Genomic DNA, 21,634 nt, shown 5'->3' on the forward strand with positions numbered 1-21,634 from the left:
TGCAATTGCTGGGTCATACAGTAATTGCATGGTTAGTTTTTTTTTTTTTGTTTTGTTTTCAGAAAGCAGCTTAATTTTTTTAGTAACACCTTTCTTGGGTGATATAATTGACCTACAATAAACCCACATATTTAAAGTGTAGAATTTCATAACATTTGGCATTCGTATATAGCTATGAAATCATCTTCACAAGCAAGATAATGCAAATAAAAATATCCCCCCTAATTTCCTCATGCCCCTTTGTAATCCCCAGAAAGCAATTTTTTTTATTTTTAATTTTTTAATCTTTAATTTTTTAATTAGATTATATAAACGTTATGTCAAAAATATAGGGGATTCCCATATACCCCACCCTATCCCCCTTCCCCACATTCCTCTATTAACAACATCTTCTATGAGTGTGGTACATTTGTTACAATTGATGAACCCACCGTAAAGTAAGGCATTGCTACTAATCATGATCTATAGTTTACATTATAGTTTACATTTTGCACCACACAATTTTATAGATTTTGACAAAATGTATAATGATCTGTATCCGTTACTGCAATGTCATGCAGGACAATTCCAAAGTCCCCAAAGCGCCCCATGTTACACCTGTTCTTCCCCCTCCCTCCCTCAGTACCTTTGGTGACTACTGCTTTTAGATCAGTGATACCAGTTCTTCCATTGCTAGAATAATAATAAGTCTACTTTAGTCCATAGTTGCATTCCCCTTTGTTTGTTCATTCCTCAGTCTTGAGGATTTTGGGATGGTGATGCCCACTGTTTCTGACTGAGAAGAGGCTTAGATCCGTGATTAGTTTTTAAAGCAACTGTCAAACAGTTTCCCAGAGTAGCTATACCATTTTACATTCCCATCAGTTTCTCTTCATCCTTGCCGGCCTTTGGCGTTATTGCTGTTTTTCATTTAGCCGTTCTACTAGGTATTTACTGCTATGTTACTGTAGTTTTAATTTGCATTTACCTAATGATTTAAGGTGTTGAACATCTTTTATGTGCTTATTTGCTGTCTCTTCATGTCCCGTGCCCAATTTCTAATTGGATTTTTTTTTATACTTGAGTTATGAGAGTTCTTTACATATTTGAGATATTAATCCTTTGTCTCATATATGTTTTGCAGATATTTTATTTGAATGTGTTGCTTGGCTTTTCATCCTCTTAAAGGGGTCTTTTGCAGAGCAAAAGTTTTTAATTTGCATGAAGTCCTGGATATTAGTCAGCGAAAAGGGGTGCTCATGCAAAGTACCAGAAATCTGTTGGCTTTAAATAAAGGGTATTTATTTGGGATAAAAGCCTACAGTTACAAGGCCCTAAAGAATCTAATTCAAGGTGGATTTCTCACCAATGTCAGTTGCCATGTGTTGAAGCACGGTGGTTGCCCATTTCTGTGAGGGTTCAGCCTCCCTCTCTCTCAGTCCAGGCTGGCACAGGGCGTGTTTCTTTCTGGGCCTTTTCAGTGCTGCAAACTCTCAGGCAAATGGCTCATCTCTCTTCCTGAGGCCTCAGGCTCAAAGTTCTCTCCTCTGCTGTGTCTAAGGAGCTCTCTCTCTCTCGTTCCTTCTATCTTCTGTGTCATCTTTTTTCTTTTATGAATCATGCTTTTTAGGAGCCTAGCCCTAAATCCTGAAGATTTTCTTTTGCATTTCTTCCTAAAACTTTTTTAGTTTTGCTTTTTACATATAAGTCTGTGATCCATTTTGAGTTAATTTTTGTATAAGGTATGAGATGGGTTGAGATAAATTTTTTTGTTTTGCCTGTGGATGCCCACTGACTCCAGCAACATTTGTTGAAAAGGGTATCTTTTCTCCATTGAATTGCTTTTTTGGCTTTCTGGAGATCAGTTGGGCTTATTTCCATGGGTCTATTTCTGAGTTCCCTATTCTGTCTATGCATCCGTCCCTCCTCTAGTACCATACAGTTTCTATAGCTGTATGTAGTATTAGGTAGACTGTTTCCATCTGCATTTTTCTTCTTTTTCAAAAACATTTAGTTGTTCTTTGGACTGTGCCTTTTTTTGTAAATTTTACAATAATTTCATCTCTGTCTACAAAAAAATCTTGCTAAGATTTTTATGAGAATTTTTTTAAACCTACATATCAGTTTGGAGAGAATTGACATCTTTTACTAGGTTAACTCTTCCAACCTATGGGCACAATTTGTCTCTCCATTTATTTAGATCTTTTTTAAAATTTCTTTCATCAGCATTTTGTAGTTTTCAGCATATAAATCTTTTCACGTTCTGTTCATTTTACACTTTTCGTGCTTTTGAGCTGTTGTAAATAGTTTTGTATTTTTAATTTTGGTGTCCACGTGTTCATCTCAAGTATATGGGAATACCATTGATTTTTGTATGTTGATCTTCTATCCTGTGACCTTGCTGAACTCACTTATTAGCTTTAGAAGTCTTTGTAAATTCCTTGGGATTCTCTCTATGACCTTCATGTCATCTGCCCATAGAGACCTTTTTATTTCTACCTTCCTACCTGAATGCTATTTATTTCCTTTTCTTGCCTTCTAGCAACTGTGTTTGTACAAGAACTTCTAGTACTTTGTTGACTATGTATAGTGAGAGTGGGCATCCTTGCCTTCTTCCCAATCTTAGAGGGAAAGTAGTCTTTTCCCATTAGGTATAATGTTAGCTGTAGAGTTTTTGTAGGTGTTCTTTATCAAGTTGAGGAAGTTTCCCTCTATTCTTATATATTTTTTAGACTTGTTATCATAAATGGTGTTGAATTTTGTCACATGCTTTTTCACATAGATAGAATCATATGGTTTTTCTTCTTTAGCTTGTTAATATGGTGGACTGATTGATTTTTGAATATTGAACCAGTCTTGACTCTCTTTGTGGATTTTATATACAATTGATTTCTTTGAATAAATTCAAAATTTAAAAGGTTCAAAATTTTTTGAAATCTACCATGAAAAGTCTGCCACCCTATCTCTTAGCTTTTCAGTTCATTTCTCCACAGGAAACCAGTTTGTCTTGGCAGTTTCCTGTCTGTCCTCCAGAGGTTATTTCTACATATTTGAACAATTATATTTATATCAATTTTTATTTTCTGTATTAGGAAATGTCAGTAGGATGGAAAGAAACTTTGAGAATGTATATATGCTAGGCATTGAGCTAGTCACAAGTAAATTATTTCAAGATAGTAAGCAGTTTTCTTAGCATCACTCAGCTACTAAGTGGCAGAGTCGATATTAAGATTAAGTCTGCCTGACTCCACAGCTCATGCTTTGACACCATGGTGCTTCTGTGGATGTTAACTATGGAGTTTAGAGCCCAGAGTTTCTTCTCATTGTACCTTCTGGATATATACATTCTGGAGCCATGAACCAGTGATACTGATTTTTAGAATGTGATAGGTAATTGATTACATTTCTTAACAACACAGTTACTGACTTACGGAATCAGAAAATTCAAATAAGCTTAAAGGATTATTACTTTGACAAAAACTTCTGCTAGGATAAACAATTGTGGGACTAGAATGGAATTTAAACTTACTTTAGTTGGGGCTTAATCTTATGGGTAATTTCCATAGATAATAGAACCAGAAATAATGTATCAGTTGAAAACAGAGTCTTCTTGTGGAATATATATCAGTATGACTCAGAAATGGGTAAGAACAAAGGGTCAGAAACTGACTAAAATTCAAGGCTTGGGAGCAGCTTAACTAATCTATGGCTGTTACTTGTCACCTTTTTACAGGAACTTTCTCTCCCAACTTCCTTTTGACTAAACAGATTTTGCCTTGGGCAGTAAAATTTATTATAATACCATGTTAGTTTGTAATAAATTATAGGCACCTTAAGTCTACCTGGTGCCTATAAGAGTCATACCAGACTTAAATAAACTCAAATAATGGATATACAATGAAAATGGAAATTACGAACATGCTGGGAATTTGTACTTTTCCTATGTGGTTGATGGCTTGCCATTATCACCTTTCTGAACCTCTGTTTCATCATATGTAAAATAATAAATCCCTTTCAACTAAAAATTACAGTGTTTCATTCAGTTATATAAACAGGGTTAGTTAGACCTGTTGATTTCCTAATTTGTGAGCATTCTGCTTGTGAGCCACAAGGTGGGGGGCTTGTCCTTTTCTTGTAATGATTTTCATAAATAATTGAATATTCTATACGAATTTTAGTCTCGGTCTCACAAATTGGAGGACGTTTATTGTCGGAGGAGAAGAAATGGGAAGAAGCTTGAATGGATAGAATCAGAGTGACTTCTGCATCCTTTACAACTTTTGACATTTTTAGATATTATTAGTCAATAAATAAGTGTTCCCTGGGTAAGACAAAGCTAGTGTAGTGATCTGCTAGTGCCTGCTGCAACAGTTGATTTGTGGGGAAATGGTGGTGGAAATGAAAGCACTGGAGGCCCTTTCATTCCAATTTCCCTCTAAAATCTTGGTGACTAAGGAAAGTTGTCAGTTACATGTGTCATGAAAGGTGGAAAGGGAACACGTGTCATACTTGGAAGATTGTTCTAGAAACTCATGCAGTGGGACTGGCTCATGTCTGAAATTAGGCCCACTGCCTAAATCTGTCCAATTGTTAGAAGTTAACCTAGGAGAATCTGCTCTGAAAAGCAGAAGTGGTTGACTTGGGTGAGTGGCATCAAGAATCAAATAAAGTTCCTGTTTTAGATTAATAATATATCAGAGATTCCAACCCTGGGTCATATTCAATAGGGGCAGAAAAGAAGAGATAATGAAAAGCTTGGTAATAGTTTTATTTGTCATTGTGTACCAGTGTCTTAGAATCTTGTAATCTGTATGAATCTATTGAGTAGCTTAAAGGGCAAAAGAGTTTGTGGCCCAGGAATTTCTTACTTGGCTGAGCTGTCATTCACAGGATAGGGAAAAGATAGAAAGGTCAGTGAAGTCTTGGAAAATGTGCTCTGCGTGTCTGTTCTGAGACTTTTTTTTAAGATATATTTTTTGTTTATTTCTCTCCCCTCCCCCAGTTGTCTGCTCTTTGTATCCATTCACTGTGTGTTCTTCTGTGCCAGCTTGTCTTCTTGTCAGTGGCACCTGGAAACTGTGTCTCGTTTTGTTGCTTCATCTTGCTGCTTCAGCTCTCCGTGAGTACGGCGCTATTCCTGGGCAGGCTGCACCTTTTTCGCGCTGGGCACCTCTCCTTACAAGGCGCACTCCTTGCACGTGGGGCTCCCCTATGTGGCGGACACCCCTGTGTGGCACGGCATTCCTTGTGTGCATCAGCACTGCGCATGGGCCAGCTCATCACATGGGTCAAGAGGTCCTGGGTTTGAACCTTGGACCTCCTATGTGGTAGGCAGATGCCCTATCCATTGGGCCAGATCCACTTCCAGTGTTCTGAGACTCTTAATGTTATTCTGCAGATTAAGAGGAAATGAATTAAAATAGAATTCAAGAATGGGAGAGTTTTGCTAGAAACTGTCAGTGACAATCATAACTAATGACAGATAAATGAATACAAACACTAAGTGATAATGGGAAAAGGGTTGATTTGATAAATTTTGTGGAAATTATTGGATCAAGAAGAATGAAAAGGATGAATGAAATTTAAAAATAATTTTTATGTGTGTATATGATTGCTTTTGTAAATGGACTGGAAAAGAGTTTGAGGGTAGTAGACTAAGAAAATGGGCTAAAGTTTCTTACTGTAATTTGTGATTTTTAAAAATAATAGCCTTTTTAAAAATTTAATTTTTTAAATTTTTAATTTATCCCTCCCCCCATTGTTGTTTTGCACTCATTGTCCGTTCTCTGTGTCCATTCGCTGTGTGTTCTTTCCATGTCTGCTTGTCTTTTTCTTCTTGTCTTTCTTTTTAGGAGGGACCAGGAACCAATCCCAGGACCTTCCAGTGTGGAAGTTGCTTGAGCCACCTCAGCTCCCTGGTCTGCTGCTTCTCTCACTGTCACTGCTCTGTCTCACTTTGTTGTGTCATCTTGCTACACCAGCTCTCCGTGGTGCAGGCTGCCAGCTTTCTGTGGCGTGGGCTAGCTTGCCTTCACCAGGAGGTCTAGGAATTGAACCTGGGGCCTCCCTATCGTGGACGGGAGCCTGATCGTTTGATATAATTTATGATTTTGATAGAGATTTTAGAGTGGTTGTAAAAATTTTTAAAAGTTTACCACTTTTACAATTAGAATAGGATATTTATCTGGCATGTCATTGTAAAAGATAAAGGAAAATATAACACAATCTGGCTATCACAGGAACAGTTTTTAAAAGGCAAGTCCATGGAAACATGGACAAAGCATACTAGAAATCCAACTAATTAAAACAGTTGTGATGAGAAATGTGTGGAATTCCCCATTAAGGAAATGAAGTATTTTAAAAGAAAGAAACTCTTCTGTTGAAAAATAAAAGCCAGTGATTTGCTACATAAAATAGAAGAACAAAAGACATAATGGGTAAAGGCAAAACACCAAAGTTTGGCTCAGATATATCAATCAAATGTCAGCAAAAAGAAAGGTTTGGTTCTATTGATTTTAAACAAAGTAGAATTTATGGCAGGTGCATTGTGGTGTAAGGATCATTGTTATATTGATAATTGGCTCATTTCAGGGGTGAAGAGATAAACTGTATCAACTATCATAACAGCAAAGTACATGAAAGAAACATAGAAATGTAAGGAGAAATCAACATAGTTTAGAGGGGATTAAAGCAAATCACTGTCAGATTGCTAAACAGATCAGGGGGACAGAAACATGAACCATATGAATAGTGTAATTAAACTGAGGTTTATTTTCTCTCCAGTGTCAATGAAGGATATACAAAAACCTATGTTAGGCCAAAAATTCATTAAAAAAAAAAATAGGAAAGTGTTGAAATTTCTACTAATCATTCATTGGTTTCTGGTTTTAACCATTTGAGTGTCGATGCAGGTTGGCAGCGCATAGATCCAAGTTTTGGCTTTATTCATTGAGTTGCCCAACAAACATTACTTCCAAAGTACAGGGTTCCCTTTTTTAAAATGTGTTTGGAACCTCAGGCCAGAGTGGTTGCTTCCTAGTGACTACCTCCAAGTGTACATCTAGGACCTCTCTATGGGTCCTGAAGACCATCTGGAAATCAGGCTCCAAGGTTTCTCACCCAGCTATTTGCATGGGGGGGTTGTAGCCTGCCTGGCAAAACTGGATATTGGCAAACAGAAAGCTGTAGAGAGTTAAGGGTCTCCTGACTTGTGTCTGGATGGAAGGCTCTGTGCCTGGCTGTAGGTGCGCTTAACCACAGGAAGTCACGGAGAAGGCCTGACTCTTCTTACCATGGAGTGGGTACCAAGATGGAGCTTGTTTCTTTTTTGAGGCAAAGAAACTCTACTCAGTAGATGTTACCCATTCCTCACTTGTGGTAGAGGAATAAAAGTGAGAGAGAGACCAAGAATGTGCTTTTCAGCATGCCTATATTGGGAAAGCTGCTGTAGTCCTGGGGTCTGTGGGGGGTCTAGGTTTGTAGAGAGAAAAAGGGTTCCTTCTTTCAAAAAGGAAAAAAAAAAAATAATATGTCTTTAAAAGAACTGGTCTGAAGTTTTGGGAAATTAAAGGAAAAAAACTATTAAAGAAGTAACTTTTGGATCAAGTGGAAACTCAAGATTACAGTAGCAAATTAGGAAGTAATGAACTCTCAAGGCCAGTTCCAGGATGTTAGCAGCCTGCAGTACCTGTACACCTTGGATCTTAATTTACGATGGGGTGTATTTCGCTCCCGTGGACCTCAGTGAGAAAGGACACTATAATTTATCTTCAGCATTATTAACCTCCATTCCTCCAGCTTCTTGTTGCTCCCATCAGGCTTCCCATATCAAGGAGAATATCAGCTAATTGGACTTAACTCATCTGTAGTTCACACCCTGACCACACTTACTGATTGACATGTATAGAACTGTCTGGAGTGTGTTAACTTTGGATTCCTTCTGCCTTAAAGAAACTGGCAGGCATCTTTTAAGATTCTTATTCTTTGAGAATTCTGGAATCAAATCTTAGATTAAATATGCTATTCCCTGCAGAAAAGGTACTATTCCCGTGTCTGTTAGCCAGCAACACATAGACTACACCAGCATCCTTGTTTGTTGAGTGACTACTCTGCAGTGGCTGAGGTTTATAGTAAGAGCAGACCTGGTACTAAGTGCTTTCTTACAGACTGTTCAGAGTTAAGTTAATGTGTATATGCTCGATCCAGGATGCTCTAAAAAGCCTTTGTAAAAATATGTATTTTTATTAAAGTTGCAAAATTATAAAACAGTCATGAACATGTGTGGAATTCCCATGTATATTAGTCAGGGTTCTCTAGGGAAACAGAATCAATAGGAGATAACTGTCAATAGTATGCGATTTTATAAGAGTCTCTCACATGACCACGGGGATGCACAAGTCCAGGTTCCTCAGGCAGGCAGCACACCAGGGGCTCCGATGAAAGTCCAGTGAAGGTCCTTGATGAGTTTCTGGGACACGTTGGCTGTCCAAAGATGAGCTGGGAAATTCTCTCTTAACTGCGAAATCACTTCCCCTTTTAAGGCATTCAACTGATTCGATTAACTGTCACTCATTGCTGATGGCAATCTCCCTAACTGTTGTAGGTCTAATCAGCTATGTAGTAAAGTCACTGGTGACTAAAGGCCATAAATGCCCTTATCTTACAGTTAACTCAGTGCTTGCTTGACCAAACAACTGGGCACAACCTGGCCAAGCTGACACATAAGCCTGCCCATCACACCATACAACATCCCTCCACCAACATACTACATTGTTGTGGAACATTTGTTATAGATTATGAGATAATATCATCAGGCTATGACCACTAACGATGGTCTGTAGCATACATTTTCCATACCCCTTATTATTAACACAGTACTTCTTTGGCCTTGATGGAAGAGTATTACAGTATTGCTGTTAACTATAGTCCATAGGTTACATTAGTTGTATTTTTCCAACATGTTTCTCACATTCCTACCACCTTGCAAGAGTACTGTACATTTGTTCTAGTTCATAGGACATTCTTGCATTTATATTATTAACCACAATTCTCATCTACCTCTGGGTTCACTATATTATTCAGTCCCTAGATTATTCTCTAGCTTCTTTAAATTGACATATCACTGGACTACCCTTTTCAGCCACAATCCCATTTACAGACAGGCTGCATTAATTCTACTCACTGTAATGTGTTACCATCAACTCTATCCACTTCTGTACTTTTACAGTCAAGTTAATTAGAACGTCCACATGCATTAAGCATCAGTATATCTTCTCAGCCCTCCTCTTACCTCCTAATAACCTATTCTCTAGGTTTTAATTCCATGCATTTATTCTTCATATTAAGTTCATGTTAGTGAAACCATGCAATATTTATCCTTTCGTGTCTGGCTTATTTACTTACCGTAATGTTTTCCAAGATTCATCCATATTATCATATGTGTCCCAATTTCATTTATTCTTAAAACAGCATAGTATTACATTGTATGTATAAACCACGTTTTGTTTTACATTCATTGGCTGATGGACACTTGGGTTGTTTCCATCTTTTGACAATTGTGAATAATGCCGCTTTGAACATCAGTATGCAAATGTCTGTTTGTGTCACAGTTTTCAGTTCTTCTGAATATATTCCTAGTAGAGGAATTGCTGGATCATAGGCAGTTTTATATTTAGCTTCCTGAGGAACCGCCAAACTGTCTTCCACAGAGGCTGCACCATTCTACATTCCCATCAACAGTGAAGGAGTGTTCCTATTTCTCCACATCCTCTCCAGCACTTATTGTTTTGTTTTTTTAATAATGGCCATTCTATGCAGTGTTAGATGATATATTATTATTGTTTTGATTTGCATTTCCCTAATAGCTAATGATATTGAACATTTGGTCATGTGCTTAAAAAGTCTTTTTTTTTTCCTGGCAGGTTCTGGGTCTGACATTTGTTTCCTTTGTGAGCAGCAGGCGTTTGTAGCAGTGAAGGGCTCAAAGTTTTTTGTTGTTGTTGGGATAATTGTGATGGGCAGCTGGAGCTTGCATTTCTTTGGCCCTTACCTTGTTTTACACATGCAAAATTAGTAAAGGAAACTATACCATGAATTCTGACTCATAATAATGTAGAGACTTTTGGACAAAAACATGGGTTTTGGAGCCAGGCTGCTTAGGTTTGAATCCTAACTTCACTCATTAGCTGTGTAATAACTTTGTGCTCATTTTCCTTTCCTGTAAAATGAGGGAAATAATTTTTACTATGTTGTAGGATAGTTGAATTGACTATGTTTAGTAATACGTGTAAAAAGCACTTTGAACAGTGTCTGGCACACAGGTGTTAGCTATACTCATTATATTTAACCTTTTTGTTAATAATGGGAATACTTGATTTTCTTTCAGAATTGAACACTTTGCCAAAATCTACAGTAAAAAAATTGGCATTAAAAAGGAAGTTCTTTTGAAAACTTTGTGGGGAGATTATTATATAAATATGAAGGCTAAGAAGATAATGAAGGTTGACCAGGTAATATGGTATATGTCCCTTGTGATTGTTAGTCGCATCTCTGCCCTATGAAAACCTACACTGTAACACCTTTTATAGGTGTAATTCAGCTTTGGTTTATGCAGTTCAATTCATGAGGGTTCGTTTTTTTTTTAAACTGTATGTATTTGGGTAAGGCTCACAAGTCTTATATCCAGGTATTGCTTAAATAGATTTCTTGGTCTTTTAAAATATGAGAGGAAAGGACCACATTTATTATCACTCTTTGCATCATTGCTTGTTTTAGCAAAAATCAGACCCTGTGTATATTGCATTGTGCATTTGTCTGTCCACATCACCTTAAAGAGCCATTTCTTTTAGATGTCACTGTATTGTCTACATTGTATTCTCAGCCTTCCCTTAGGCCTTATCTCACTACATGCAGTGACCATGCAGTACTGGGAGGGAGATGTTCCCTGTAACCCAGCTCTGCTTTTTAAATGTAAAATTCAGGATTTTCTAAATTTATTCTCATTGAAAGGCATATATATTCCTTTTAGAAAGTACTTAAAAGTATAAAATAGCAGGAGAAAAAAAAATCTGAAGTCCTAACACTGCTAATGTTACGGTTTTAATTTCTTCCATTCTTTTTGGATAGATATATACATCCCCCTGTTGAGATTATACTGTTTATATAATGCTGTAGCCTGCCTTTTTGCTTAACATCACACTGTGAACATCTTCCTTTGGCACTAAAAGCTTTTTATAAACAGTATATTTTACAGAGAGCCAAGATAGTGAAGTGGATAAGATCATGGCTTGAGAGTTCAACTCTGTGTTTGAATCTTGGCTTTACATTAGCTCTTTGACCTTTGTCTTGTTTTTTTCATCTGTAAAAGGGAGATAATAGTACTTATTATAGAGTGGGTATAATGATTACATGAAGTGTTCTATATAAAGGTCCTTAGGATAGTCCTTATCACATAATAAGCATCCTTTTATTATTAATTTATTTTGTGAGTACATTATCAGTTATATAATCAGTTTTCTAAGATTGGACAGTTTTAATTTTTCTCCAAGGGTTTTGATGTTGGAAGTAAAGTTCTGATAGGCATCTTTCTGCCTAATTTTTTTCCTTAGAATTTTTATTTTGAAATAATTTCAAACTTAAAGGACAGTTGCAAAAATAATACAAAACCCATACAGAGAACTTCAACATATCCCCACCCCCCAAAAACCCAGATCAACCAATTTAAACGTTTTGCCACATTTTCTGTATCATTCCATCCATCCATCTATCCATCAATCCATCTGTCTATATATTTTACCAGTTTTCTAAACATTTGTGATTCGGTTATATACATCTTGCGCCTTGAACACATACTTCCATGTATATTTTCTGAAGATGTGTTCACTTATATAACCAACTTAATTACCATTATCAAGTCCAAGAACTTTAATATTGATATAAAGCTTTCAGTCTATTTTCCATTTTTTTCGTATGTCCCAATAATGTCCTTTTGGGAGGGAAGAGTTAATTTTTAAAATTTAATTGTCTTTTTTGTTTAAGGATACTTCCAATAATGTCCTTTTGGGCATTTTCTCCTTTTTTAGTTCCAGTTCATGATCATGTATTGCATTTTAATTGCCATTGTCCCTCAAGTTTCTCATTATTTTTTAAAACATGGAAACATATACAGAACATAAGCTTTCCCATCTCAGCCACTTTCAAGCATACTATTCAGTGGGGTTAATCACATTCACAATATTGTGCTACCCTCACCACTGTCTATTACCAGAACTTTCCCATCACCCCAAATAGAAGTCCTACACCCGTTATACATTAACTCCCCATTCCCTGTCCCCCTCCCCTGGTTATCTGTATTCTATTTTCTGTCTCATTTGTTTGCATATTTCATATGAGTGGAATTGTACATTTGTCCCTTTGTGTCATATTGACTTCATTCAATATGATGTCTTTCAAGGTTCACCAATGTAGGGGCATGTGTCAGAACTTCATTCCTTTTTACCACAAAATAATATTTCATTGTGTATGTGTGTATATATATATATATACACACACACACCATTTTTGTTTATCCTTTTATCTGCTGATGTACGTTTGGGCTGCTTGGCCCTTTTGGCTACTGTGAATAATGCTGCTGTGATCATTGGTGTACAAATATCTGTCTGAGTTCTTGCTTTCAGTTCTTTTGGGCATGTGCCTAGAAGTAGGACTGCAAGGACATATGATACTTACATGTTTAACTTTCTGAGAAACTGCCAAACTGTTTTCTGTATTTCCACCAACAATGCTCGAGGGTTCCTATTTTTCAGCATATTTGCCAGCAGATACTATATTTCATTTTTTAAATAACAGTCACAGTGTGTGTGAGGTGGTTGTGTATAAATTTTTGTCTGTCTTGATGACTTTTTAACCAGGCAGACAGAGGTAATGATTTTAAATCTCCTGATACCGATTGCCAATAGCTCTTAGAAAGGAAGTATCAATTTCTACTCTCTTCATTATTGGAGACTATCCAGCTTAAGGTACTCTTGCTATTAAGTTTTTGCAAAGTTGCTAAGAGAAAATGGTAGGTCTTTGTTTATTTTTCAACTTATTTTTTCTTGAAGTTGAAAATGTTTTCATAGACTTAAGGGCATTTTAGGAAACCGACTTTGGCCCAGTGGTTAGGGCGTCGGTCTACCACATGGGAGGTCCGCGGTTCAAGCCCCGGGCTTCCTTGACCCGTGTGGAGCTGGCCCATGCGCAGTGCTGATGCGCGCAAGGAGTGCCGTGCTACACAGGGGTGTCCCCCGCATAGGGTAGCCCCACGCGCAAGGAGTGCACCCATAAGGAGAGCCGCCCAGCGCAAAGGAGGGAGCAGCCTGCCGAGGAATGGCGCCGCCCACACTTCCTGTGCCGCTGACGACAACAGAAGCGGACAAAGAAACAAGACGCAGCAAAAAGACACAGAAAACAGACAACCGGGGGAGGGGAATTAAATAAATGAAAATAAATCTTTAAAAAAAAAAAAAAAAAGGGCATTTTACCTTTCTTCTAATATACTTTAGATTAGAGTCACATGGGAAGGGCTTGCCTGTGCAGAGTGAAACTTTATCTCTCAGCTTGGGTATTGTGTGTCCCTTTCATGGCAGTGGTGTGGCAGCTGCAATGAGTTGTCCCCCAAATACTCTCATTGTTCTTGAAGCCCATGCTTCCCAGGAAGGGAAGAAAGGGTCATTGATTGTAGGTTATTGACTGTTTAGAGCATTCCTGTCTTGTCTTTTCTCCATTTTATTGTTGAATAAATACTTCCTAGTAGAATTGAAACATTTTGATAATAAAGTGGGTCAAGAAGGAATATGTAAGATACTTATTAAATATTTAAGAACGTAAGCCCATGTATATTTTTTTCATACAGGCAAAGGGAAAGAAGCCTTTATTTGTGCAGTTGATCCTGGAAAATATATGGAGTTTGTATGATGCTGTCTTGAAAAAGTAAGATTGTTACACCACTGTTTATCTTTGGGCATTTTTCCATCTTTTGGCAGTATAATTTGCCTCACTTTTCAGTTTGATTAGTCTGACTCCTCAGAAAGACGAGATATAGAATAAGTAAGTGAACAGAGCCTTTGTTAGATGACTTGATTACAAGTCCTAGAAACAAAATTTAAAAGAGTGTGTTTAACCCAAGTAAAAGGTAGCAGAGGAAGGACAGATTGCTAAGGTGAAGAGATAAAAGGATAAAAGGAAAGAAAGGAACATTGGGCCTTTGTTTTCATAAACCTAGTTTTAAAAAAATGAAAGAAATTGTAGTAAAGGTGCTTGATATCCAAGATCATTAATGGGGGACTTCGGAAATAACTTGACTGGTACAAGTGGAAAAGAAAGTTTGCTTTTGTAAATTTACTTCTTGAGCTATTTCAGAGGCAGAATAATGACTTTTTAACATTTATTTGTATAACTGCATTACCAGTTGACAAAACTTGTTTAAGGAGATTGTGGAATTGTGCTTCACGGGACGTTTCGAAGTAAGGTTTCTTTGAAAATTAAGAACATGGGTTGAGCAGTCCTCTGTTGTGGCAGGAGCCCCCTCTAAACATTTTTAGCTTTTTTGTAGAAAGAATAATATATTAGGAGTAAATTGTTCAAATAATGTTCCTTTTCCCTACCATTCCCTCATATATCTTTGGATATGACCTTTACTTCCTCAATCTTGTATGTTTGCTATAGGGACAAAGAAAAAATTGATAAAATAGTGAGTTCTTTAGGATTAAAAATTGGAGCCCGGGAGGCACGTCATTTGGATCCTAAAGTTCAGATCAATGCCATTTGCAGTCAGTGGCTACCCATATCTCATGCTGTTCTTGGTATCCTTTATTTTAATGGTTTTAAATGAAGTCATAGTTTTGATAAGACAAGAAAAAGAAATGTTATTGGAAACAGGAAATCTTCTGGAAATAATGCATCCCAATCCAAAAGAAAATCTTTTGTTATTTAATGTTCTACCATGAAAGTGTATTTGATACTTTAAGAATTAAGATACTAATGAATGTGCTTTGAGAAAGACATGTCTTTTTGCTTTTGTTTAGTAATCATGTAAGAATAAAAACTTCTGGACTAAGATTTATATACAAGAAGATAATGTAAATGTTTGTGTTAGATCACTGTTTCATTTTAGTACCATGTTTTTTTAGGTTATTGATATTTCCTTTCTGTTAGCGATTCCAAAAAGACTTGAGTTTAAAATGGCTTACATTGACAAAAACCATTTTATGGTTATTTTATTTTTTGAAAAAATTCAAATTGTCTCTTTTTATTGATCTGCGTATACTGGGCTGTAGCCATGTGTTGGGGCTGGGAGTGGGTCGGTATTGTTACTTTAGCCCTGAGCAGTGGTGGACACATTCTCTTACAGTGACAGGAGCTCAGGTAGGGAACCTTCTTGTATCATAGCTAGTGTCTGATGGTTGTTGTGTAACAGTTGATGTAGTCACAAACCTTATGAAACATTGTTAGAACTTGAAGGTTACACATAGCCAATCTGTTCATCTTTGTTCTCATTTATTCTATGGGCAGTCATTGTTAAGAGTATTTATCTTGAATACTTTTTCTGGGCTTTGAGGAATCCATTAACTCTTTGAAATTGTATGCATTACAATTAATGGGATGCATTAAATAATGTTGCCTTACAGCCCAGGCATTTTCTGTGTAGAAATAAACTGTCACTTCATTATTTGGTGCATATGGTAAATCCTTGCGGGAGGGCTCTAACTCAAGGTTCGGAGTCCTTAACAACAGGCTTCAGATATGGTATGCCAGAAACTTCCTAGCCCCCTTGATATAACAGCTGAGAGAGTGGAGAAACTGATGTGCACAGGTTCACAAACATTTGACTCTCTTCCACTGGAAACCCAGGCATTGAAAGCAGGTGAGGTGACACTGAACATGGTGTATATTGTATTGTTGATTGTCTTCAATCCAGGGTGCTTTAGATCCATTTGCTAAATGCCAATTTGCCATTTGGCAAACTGGCCACTTATGCATGAACAGGATCACAAATGAACACCTTACCAGTTTTTTGTTTGTTTTAAGTTTCAGGTTTGCTACAGCCATTTTGCTTCAGCTGGTGTTGGAAGGCCAAAGGCTCTGAGACTCTTTCCTGCTTTGATCTCGTTTCATAATAATTCTCATAAATAGCCATAACGTGCCCCTTGAGCTGCATAGCACAGCCAGGGCTGTGGCCTTAGGGACTATGAAAAACTTGTTCCTGTGCTTGTGCTGCTAATTAGAAGCCCTGTACACACGCTCCCTATGAGAAGGAAGGCCCCCATTCCAGGCTCTGCAGGCTCCAAGAAATTCATCTGTATGTACTTGCTGTCTCCAATTATTTTTTCTTTATGTATAATTTGCAAATTCCCCACCTTTCCAGGACTCGCTGCAGTCCTTGGGGTCTCTGTTGAGTCTTACTTTGTTAAATCAAATGGCTGGTTCTCAGTCCTTGTCTGATTTGAATGGTCACTAGTTGATGACTCCTTCCTTCTTGAAGTACTTTTTTTGCTTGACTTCCAGGATCCCACATACTTCTCCTTTTCTCCCTGCCTGACTGACTGCTTATTTTCAATCCCTTTGCTGGTTCTTCTCCATCTCCCTGACTTTTTTACTTTGGATGTCCTCAAGCAAGGGTCTGTCTTTGGACCTTATCTATGTTATATCTGCATTCACTTTTAGTGATGTCATTCAAATTCAAGTCTTTAAGTAACAGATATAATGTTCATAATTTCCAAATAAATATGTCAAGTTCACATCTGTTCCCTGAACTTCAGATTCATATATCCAGCTGTATAGTCTCTATCCCTACTCTGCTGTCTTACAGGTATTACAAACTTAACATATCCCAAAACAGGCTTCCTAGCTTATTCCTGAACCCACACCTCCTAGTAATTGCTATCCCAGTTATCGACACCTCCATCTTTTTATTTGCACAGGCCCAAGATCTTGGATTCACCATTGGCTCTTATCTTTCTTTCATATCTCACATCCAGTCCTTCAGCATGTCCAGTTCATTCTTCCATTAAAATTTATCTAGAGGCCTTCTGGGAAGATGGAGGATTAGAGGGGCAGAGGGCTCACTTCACTCCCAGAAAATAGCTAGAAGACAGGCAGAAACTGTTTGGAAAACTATTCTGGAGTTGGATACCAATGGAAGGCTAGGCACTACCCAGAAGAGAGAGGGGCAAAGGAAAGGAGTCTTAACTGGCTAGAAGAGTCTTGTGAGTAAAGCTGCAGGAGCAGCTGCTGGTGCTCATCCCCTCATATTGGGAGCAAACAGCACTGGCTTCTGTGGCCCCTGGCAGATGGCTATTGATTGAAGGGATTGTGAGACCCTCTTCTCCAAGAAAGGGGAGAGGGAGGAATACAGCTTATGGAAAATTCATATTTTAGCCAACACACTTGGTCTACTGCCTTGGAGGAGTATACACTTTTAGGCCAGGTGGGGCTGGGACATTGTTGCCAGCAGGGAGCTAAAGAAAAACAACCTCCCTACTGCCCTGGGCTGGTTGCTGAGGACTCAGAGGAGGAAGTGAGGGTGTTGCCTGCCAGAGGAGGAGTGCAACTTCTGAGAAAGCTTGTTTGGGAGGATTGGCCTTCTCTGAGTACATTGCTTCTGCCTTCCCACAGAGGTGAGGTTACAGTGAATGCATTATCCCCTGGCATCTGGGGTCTGAGCTGAGTGATGTGCTAAAAACCACTATCTGCTGGCAGACCAGAAAAGTACATTCAAATAAGGGAAAAATAGTAAGAAAGAAAGAAAAGAGGCAATCTAGGGCCTTTACTGTCCCCTTTCTAAGGCCCTTGGAAACTGGCTTGCACTCCATTACTCGCTCCTTTGCCCTGGTGTGAGCAATCCTAAATATTTAGACCAAGTTGGACCAAGAACCAAAGAACAGTGGCTGCACACTTATCGTAAGTTATGTGGTAATCTAATAGTGAAACCCTAGGCAAAGGAGAGAAACTGAACATCTGACTGAACTCAACATCATAATCAGATGCCTACACAGCAGCAAAAATTACAAGCCATATTAAGAAAAAGGAAGACTCAGGCAAAGGAACAATTCAGAGCTCCAGATGAGACCCAGGACTTGAACCAACTAAACTATGACGTTCATACAAATCTCCTAAATTGATTCATGGAGTTGAAGGAAAATATGGCTAAAGAAATAAAGATGACATTGGGCGAGCACAAAGAAAAATCTGGATAGAAAAATAACAGTATATGGGAATGAAAGACAGTGTGTGAGATTAAAAATACAAGAGAGGCATAAAACAGCACATATGAAATCATGGAAGAAAGAGTTGGTAGCATAGAGGACAGAAAACCTGAAATTAAAAAGTGAGAACAGTGAGGGAAAAAATTGAGCAGGTGCTCAGGGAATTGAACAATAATAATGTGAAGCACACCAACATATGTGTTATGGAAGTTCTAGAAGGAGAAAGCAGGGGAGCATAAAGAATATGTGAGGAAATAATGACTGAAAATTTCCCACTGTCATGAAAGACTTGAATATACATGTTCATGAGGCACATTGTTCTCCAATTAGAGTAAACCCAAATAGACCTATCCCAAGATACATAATATTTAGATGCCAGATGCCAGAGATAGAAAGAAAAATCGGAAAGCAGCAAGGGAGGAGCCAAACATTATATTTCAAGCATACAAGGGATGTCCAGTAAGACTTAGTGCAGATTTAGTTTTAGAAACAATGGAAGCAAGAAGGAAGGGATATGATATAATGAAGGTACTGAGTGTAAATATTCACAAATAAACAGAAACTTAGAGGGTTCATAAACAGTAATCCAGCTCTGCTGCAAATAATAAAGGGAGTTCTACAACCAGAAGAGAAAAGACGAGAGAGGCTTGGTGGAGAGTGTAGAGGTGAAAACTATCAGAAAGGAAAGCCAAAAGACAAAAAATAGGAAATGATATATGAAAGCCAAAGGATACAACGGTTGAGTAAATAATACCTTTACAGTTATAACATTGAATGGCAATGGATTAAAACTTGCCAATCAAAAGACATAGGCCAGGGAGTGGGTGTAGCTCGTGGTTGAGTACATGTTTCACATGTATAGGTCCCAGGCTCAATCCCTGCTACCTCATTAAAAAAAGAAAAGACATAGGTTGACAGAATTGATAAGAAAATGTGAGCCATCCATATCCTGTGTGCAGAAGACTCACCTCAGACACAAGAATGCAAATAGACTGAAACTGAAAAAGATACATCATGCAAAGAGTATCAAAAAGAGAACAGAGGTAGCTATACTGATGTCAGACAAAATAGACTGTTAATGCAAAAAAGTGATGAGATGCAGAAGGCCACCATATATTAAGAAAAGGGACAATCCATCAAGAATGAATAACAGTCATAAATATCTATGCACCTAACCAGGGTGTCCCAAAATATATGAGGCAAACTCTGGCAAAACTGAAAGGAGAAATAGATGCCTCTACAATAATAGCTGAAGGCTTCAACACGCCACTCACATCAATAGATAGAACAACTAGACAGAATATCAACAAGGAAACACAGAACCTGAACAATATAAATGAGCTGGACCTGACAGATAAGTACAGAACATTGCACCCCTAATCAGCAGGTTATAGATTCTTCTCAAGTGCTTATGGATATTTATCCAGGATACACCATATTCTGAGCCACAAAACAGCTCTCAGTAGATTTAAGAAGACTTAAATCACAGAAAGCACCTTCTTTGATCATAATGGAATGAAACTGGAAATCAGTAATAGGAAGGGGGAAAATTCTCAAATATATTGAGGCTAAACAACACCCTTGTAAACAATCAGTGGTTCAAAGAAGAAATTGCAAGAGAAATTAGTAGATATCTCGAGATGAATGAATATGAGAACAAATCTTATCAAAACTTATGGGATACAGCTAAGGAAATGCTGAGAGGAAAATTTATAGCCCTAAAATGTTTATTTTTAAAAAGAAGAAATACCTAAAATCAAAATCTCTGTGAACACCTGGAGAAACTACAAAAAGAATAGCAAACCAATCCCAAAGCATCCAGAGAAAAAGAAATAACAGCAGAAATAAATGAAATTGAGAACCAAAAAAATAATAGAGAAAATCAACCAAACCAAAAGCTGGTTCTTTGAGAAAATTAGTAAAATTGACAAATCCTTAGCTACACTAACAAAGGAAAAAAGAAGATAAAAAAATCAGGAATGAAAGTGGGGACATTACACCTCAACCCATAGAAATGAGAAGGATTGTAAGAGGATATTATGAGAAACTGTATGCTACCAACTCTATAAGAAATACAGGAACTCAACAAACTAATCACAAGTAAAGAGATCGAATCATCAAAAATCTTCCAACAAAGAAAAGTCTAGGACCAGATGGCTTCACAGGTGAATTCTACCAAACATTTCAAGAAGAATTAATACCAGTCCTGCTTAGAATCTTCTAAAACATTGAAAAAGAGGGAAAATTACCCAATGAATTTTGTTTTTGTTTTTTTTAGATGTCAGAGCTGGGGATTGAACCTGGGACCTTGTATGTGGAAAGCCAGTGCTCAACTACTGAGCCACATCAGCTCTCCCAACACTTTTTATGAGGCCAACATCAACCTAATATAAAGCCAGATAAAGATACTACAGGAAAAGAAAATTACAGACCCATCTCTCTCATGAACATAGGTGCGAAAATTCTCAACAAAATACTTGTAAATCTAATCAAACAGCATTTTAAAAGAAATGTACACCGTAATCAAGTAGGCTTTATTCCTGGTATGCAAGTCTGGCTCAACATAACAAACTCAACTAACATAATACACCATATTAACAAACTGAAGAAAAAAAATTCATATAATCATCTCGATTGATGCAGAAAAGGCATTTGACAAAATCCAGCATCCTTCCTTGATAAAAGCACTTTGAAAGATAGGGAAAGAAGGAAAGCTTTTCGACATAATGAAGGGTATATATGAAAATCCCACAGCTAACATCATACTTAATGGGAAGGTTGAAAACTTTCCTTCTAAGATCAGGAACAAGACAAGAATGCCCACTGTCACCGCTGTTACTCAACATTGTGCCAGAAGTTCTGGCTAGAGGAATTAGGCAAGAAAAAACAGCATCCATATCGCAAGAGAATAAGTAAAACTCTATTTGCAGATGACATGATCCATTATTTAGAAAATCCCAAAATATCTATGACAAATGAATTCAATACAGTGACGGGGTAGAAGATCAACACAAAAATCAGTAGAGTTTCTATACACTAGTGATGAGCAAGCTGAGGAGGAAATCTAGAAAAAAAATTTCACTTATAATAGCAACAGAAAGACTAAAATAGCTAGGAATTAAGTTAAACTGGAATGTAAGGAATCTGTATTCAGAAAATTACAAAGTAGTGCTGAAAGAAATCAAAGAAGACCTAAGCAAATGGAAGGACATTCAGTGTGCATGGTATGGAAGACTAAACTTTGTGAAGGTGCCAGTTGTACACTGGACAATTTGTAGATTCAATGCAATCTTAATCAAAATTCTAACAACCTACTTTATAGAAATAGAAAAGTCACTTACCAAATTTATTTGGAAGGGAAAGGAGTCCCGAATAGCCAAAAACATCCTAAAAAAGAAGAGCAAAGTCGGAGA

The 21,634-nt window shown here is 37.5% G+C and overlaps 1 protein-coding gene across 2 annotated transcripts in view; it reads left to right on the forward strand.

Annotated features, from left to right (window-relative positions):
• EFL1 (elongation factor like GTPase 1) overlaps window positions 1-21,634 on the forward strand; it is a 187,495-nt gene that overhangs the window by 38,317 nt on the left and 127,544 nt on the right. For both annotated transcript variants that reach the window (XM_004472092.3, XM_023582691.2), the window contains exons 8-11: window positions 10,364-10,487; window positions 13,871-13,947; window positions 14,683-14,819; window positions 15,758-15,880. In XM_004472092.3, coding sequence (XP_004472149.1) covers window positions 10,364-10,487; window positions 13,871-13,947; window positions 14,683-14,819; window positions 15,758-15,880 — 461 coding nt within the window. The remainder of the gene's footprint in view (window positions 1-10,363; window positions 10,488-13,870; window positions 13,948-14,682; window positions 14,820-15,757; window positions 15,881-21,634) is intronic.

The sequence above is a fragment of the Dasypus novemcinctus genome, chromosome 3, assembly GCF_030445035.2.
Source record: "Dasypus novemcinctus isolate mDasNov1 chromosome 3, mDasNov1.1.hap2, whole genome shotgun sequence".
In the NCBI taxonomy this organism is placed as follows: domain Eukaryota; kingdom Metazoa; phylum Chordata; class Mammalia; order Cingulata; family Dasypodidae; genus Dasypus; species Dasypus novemcinctus.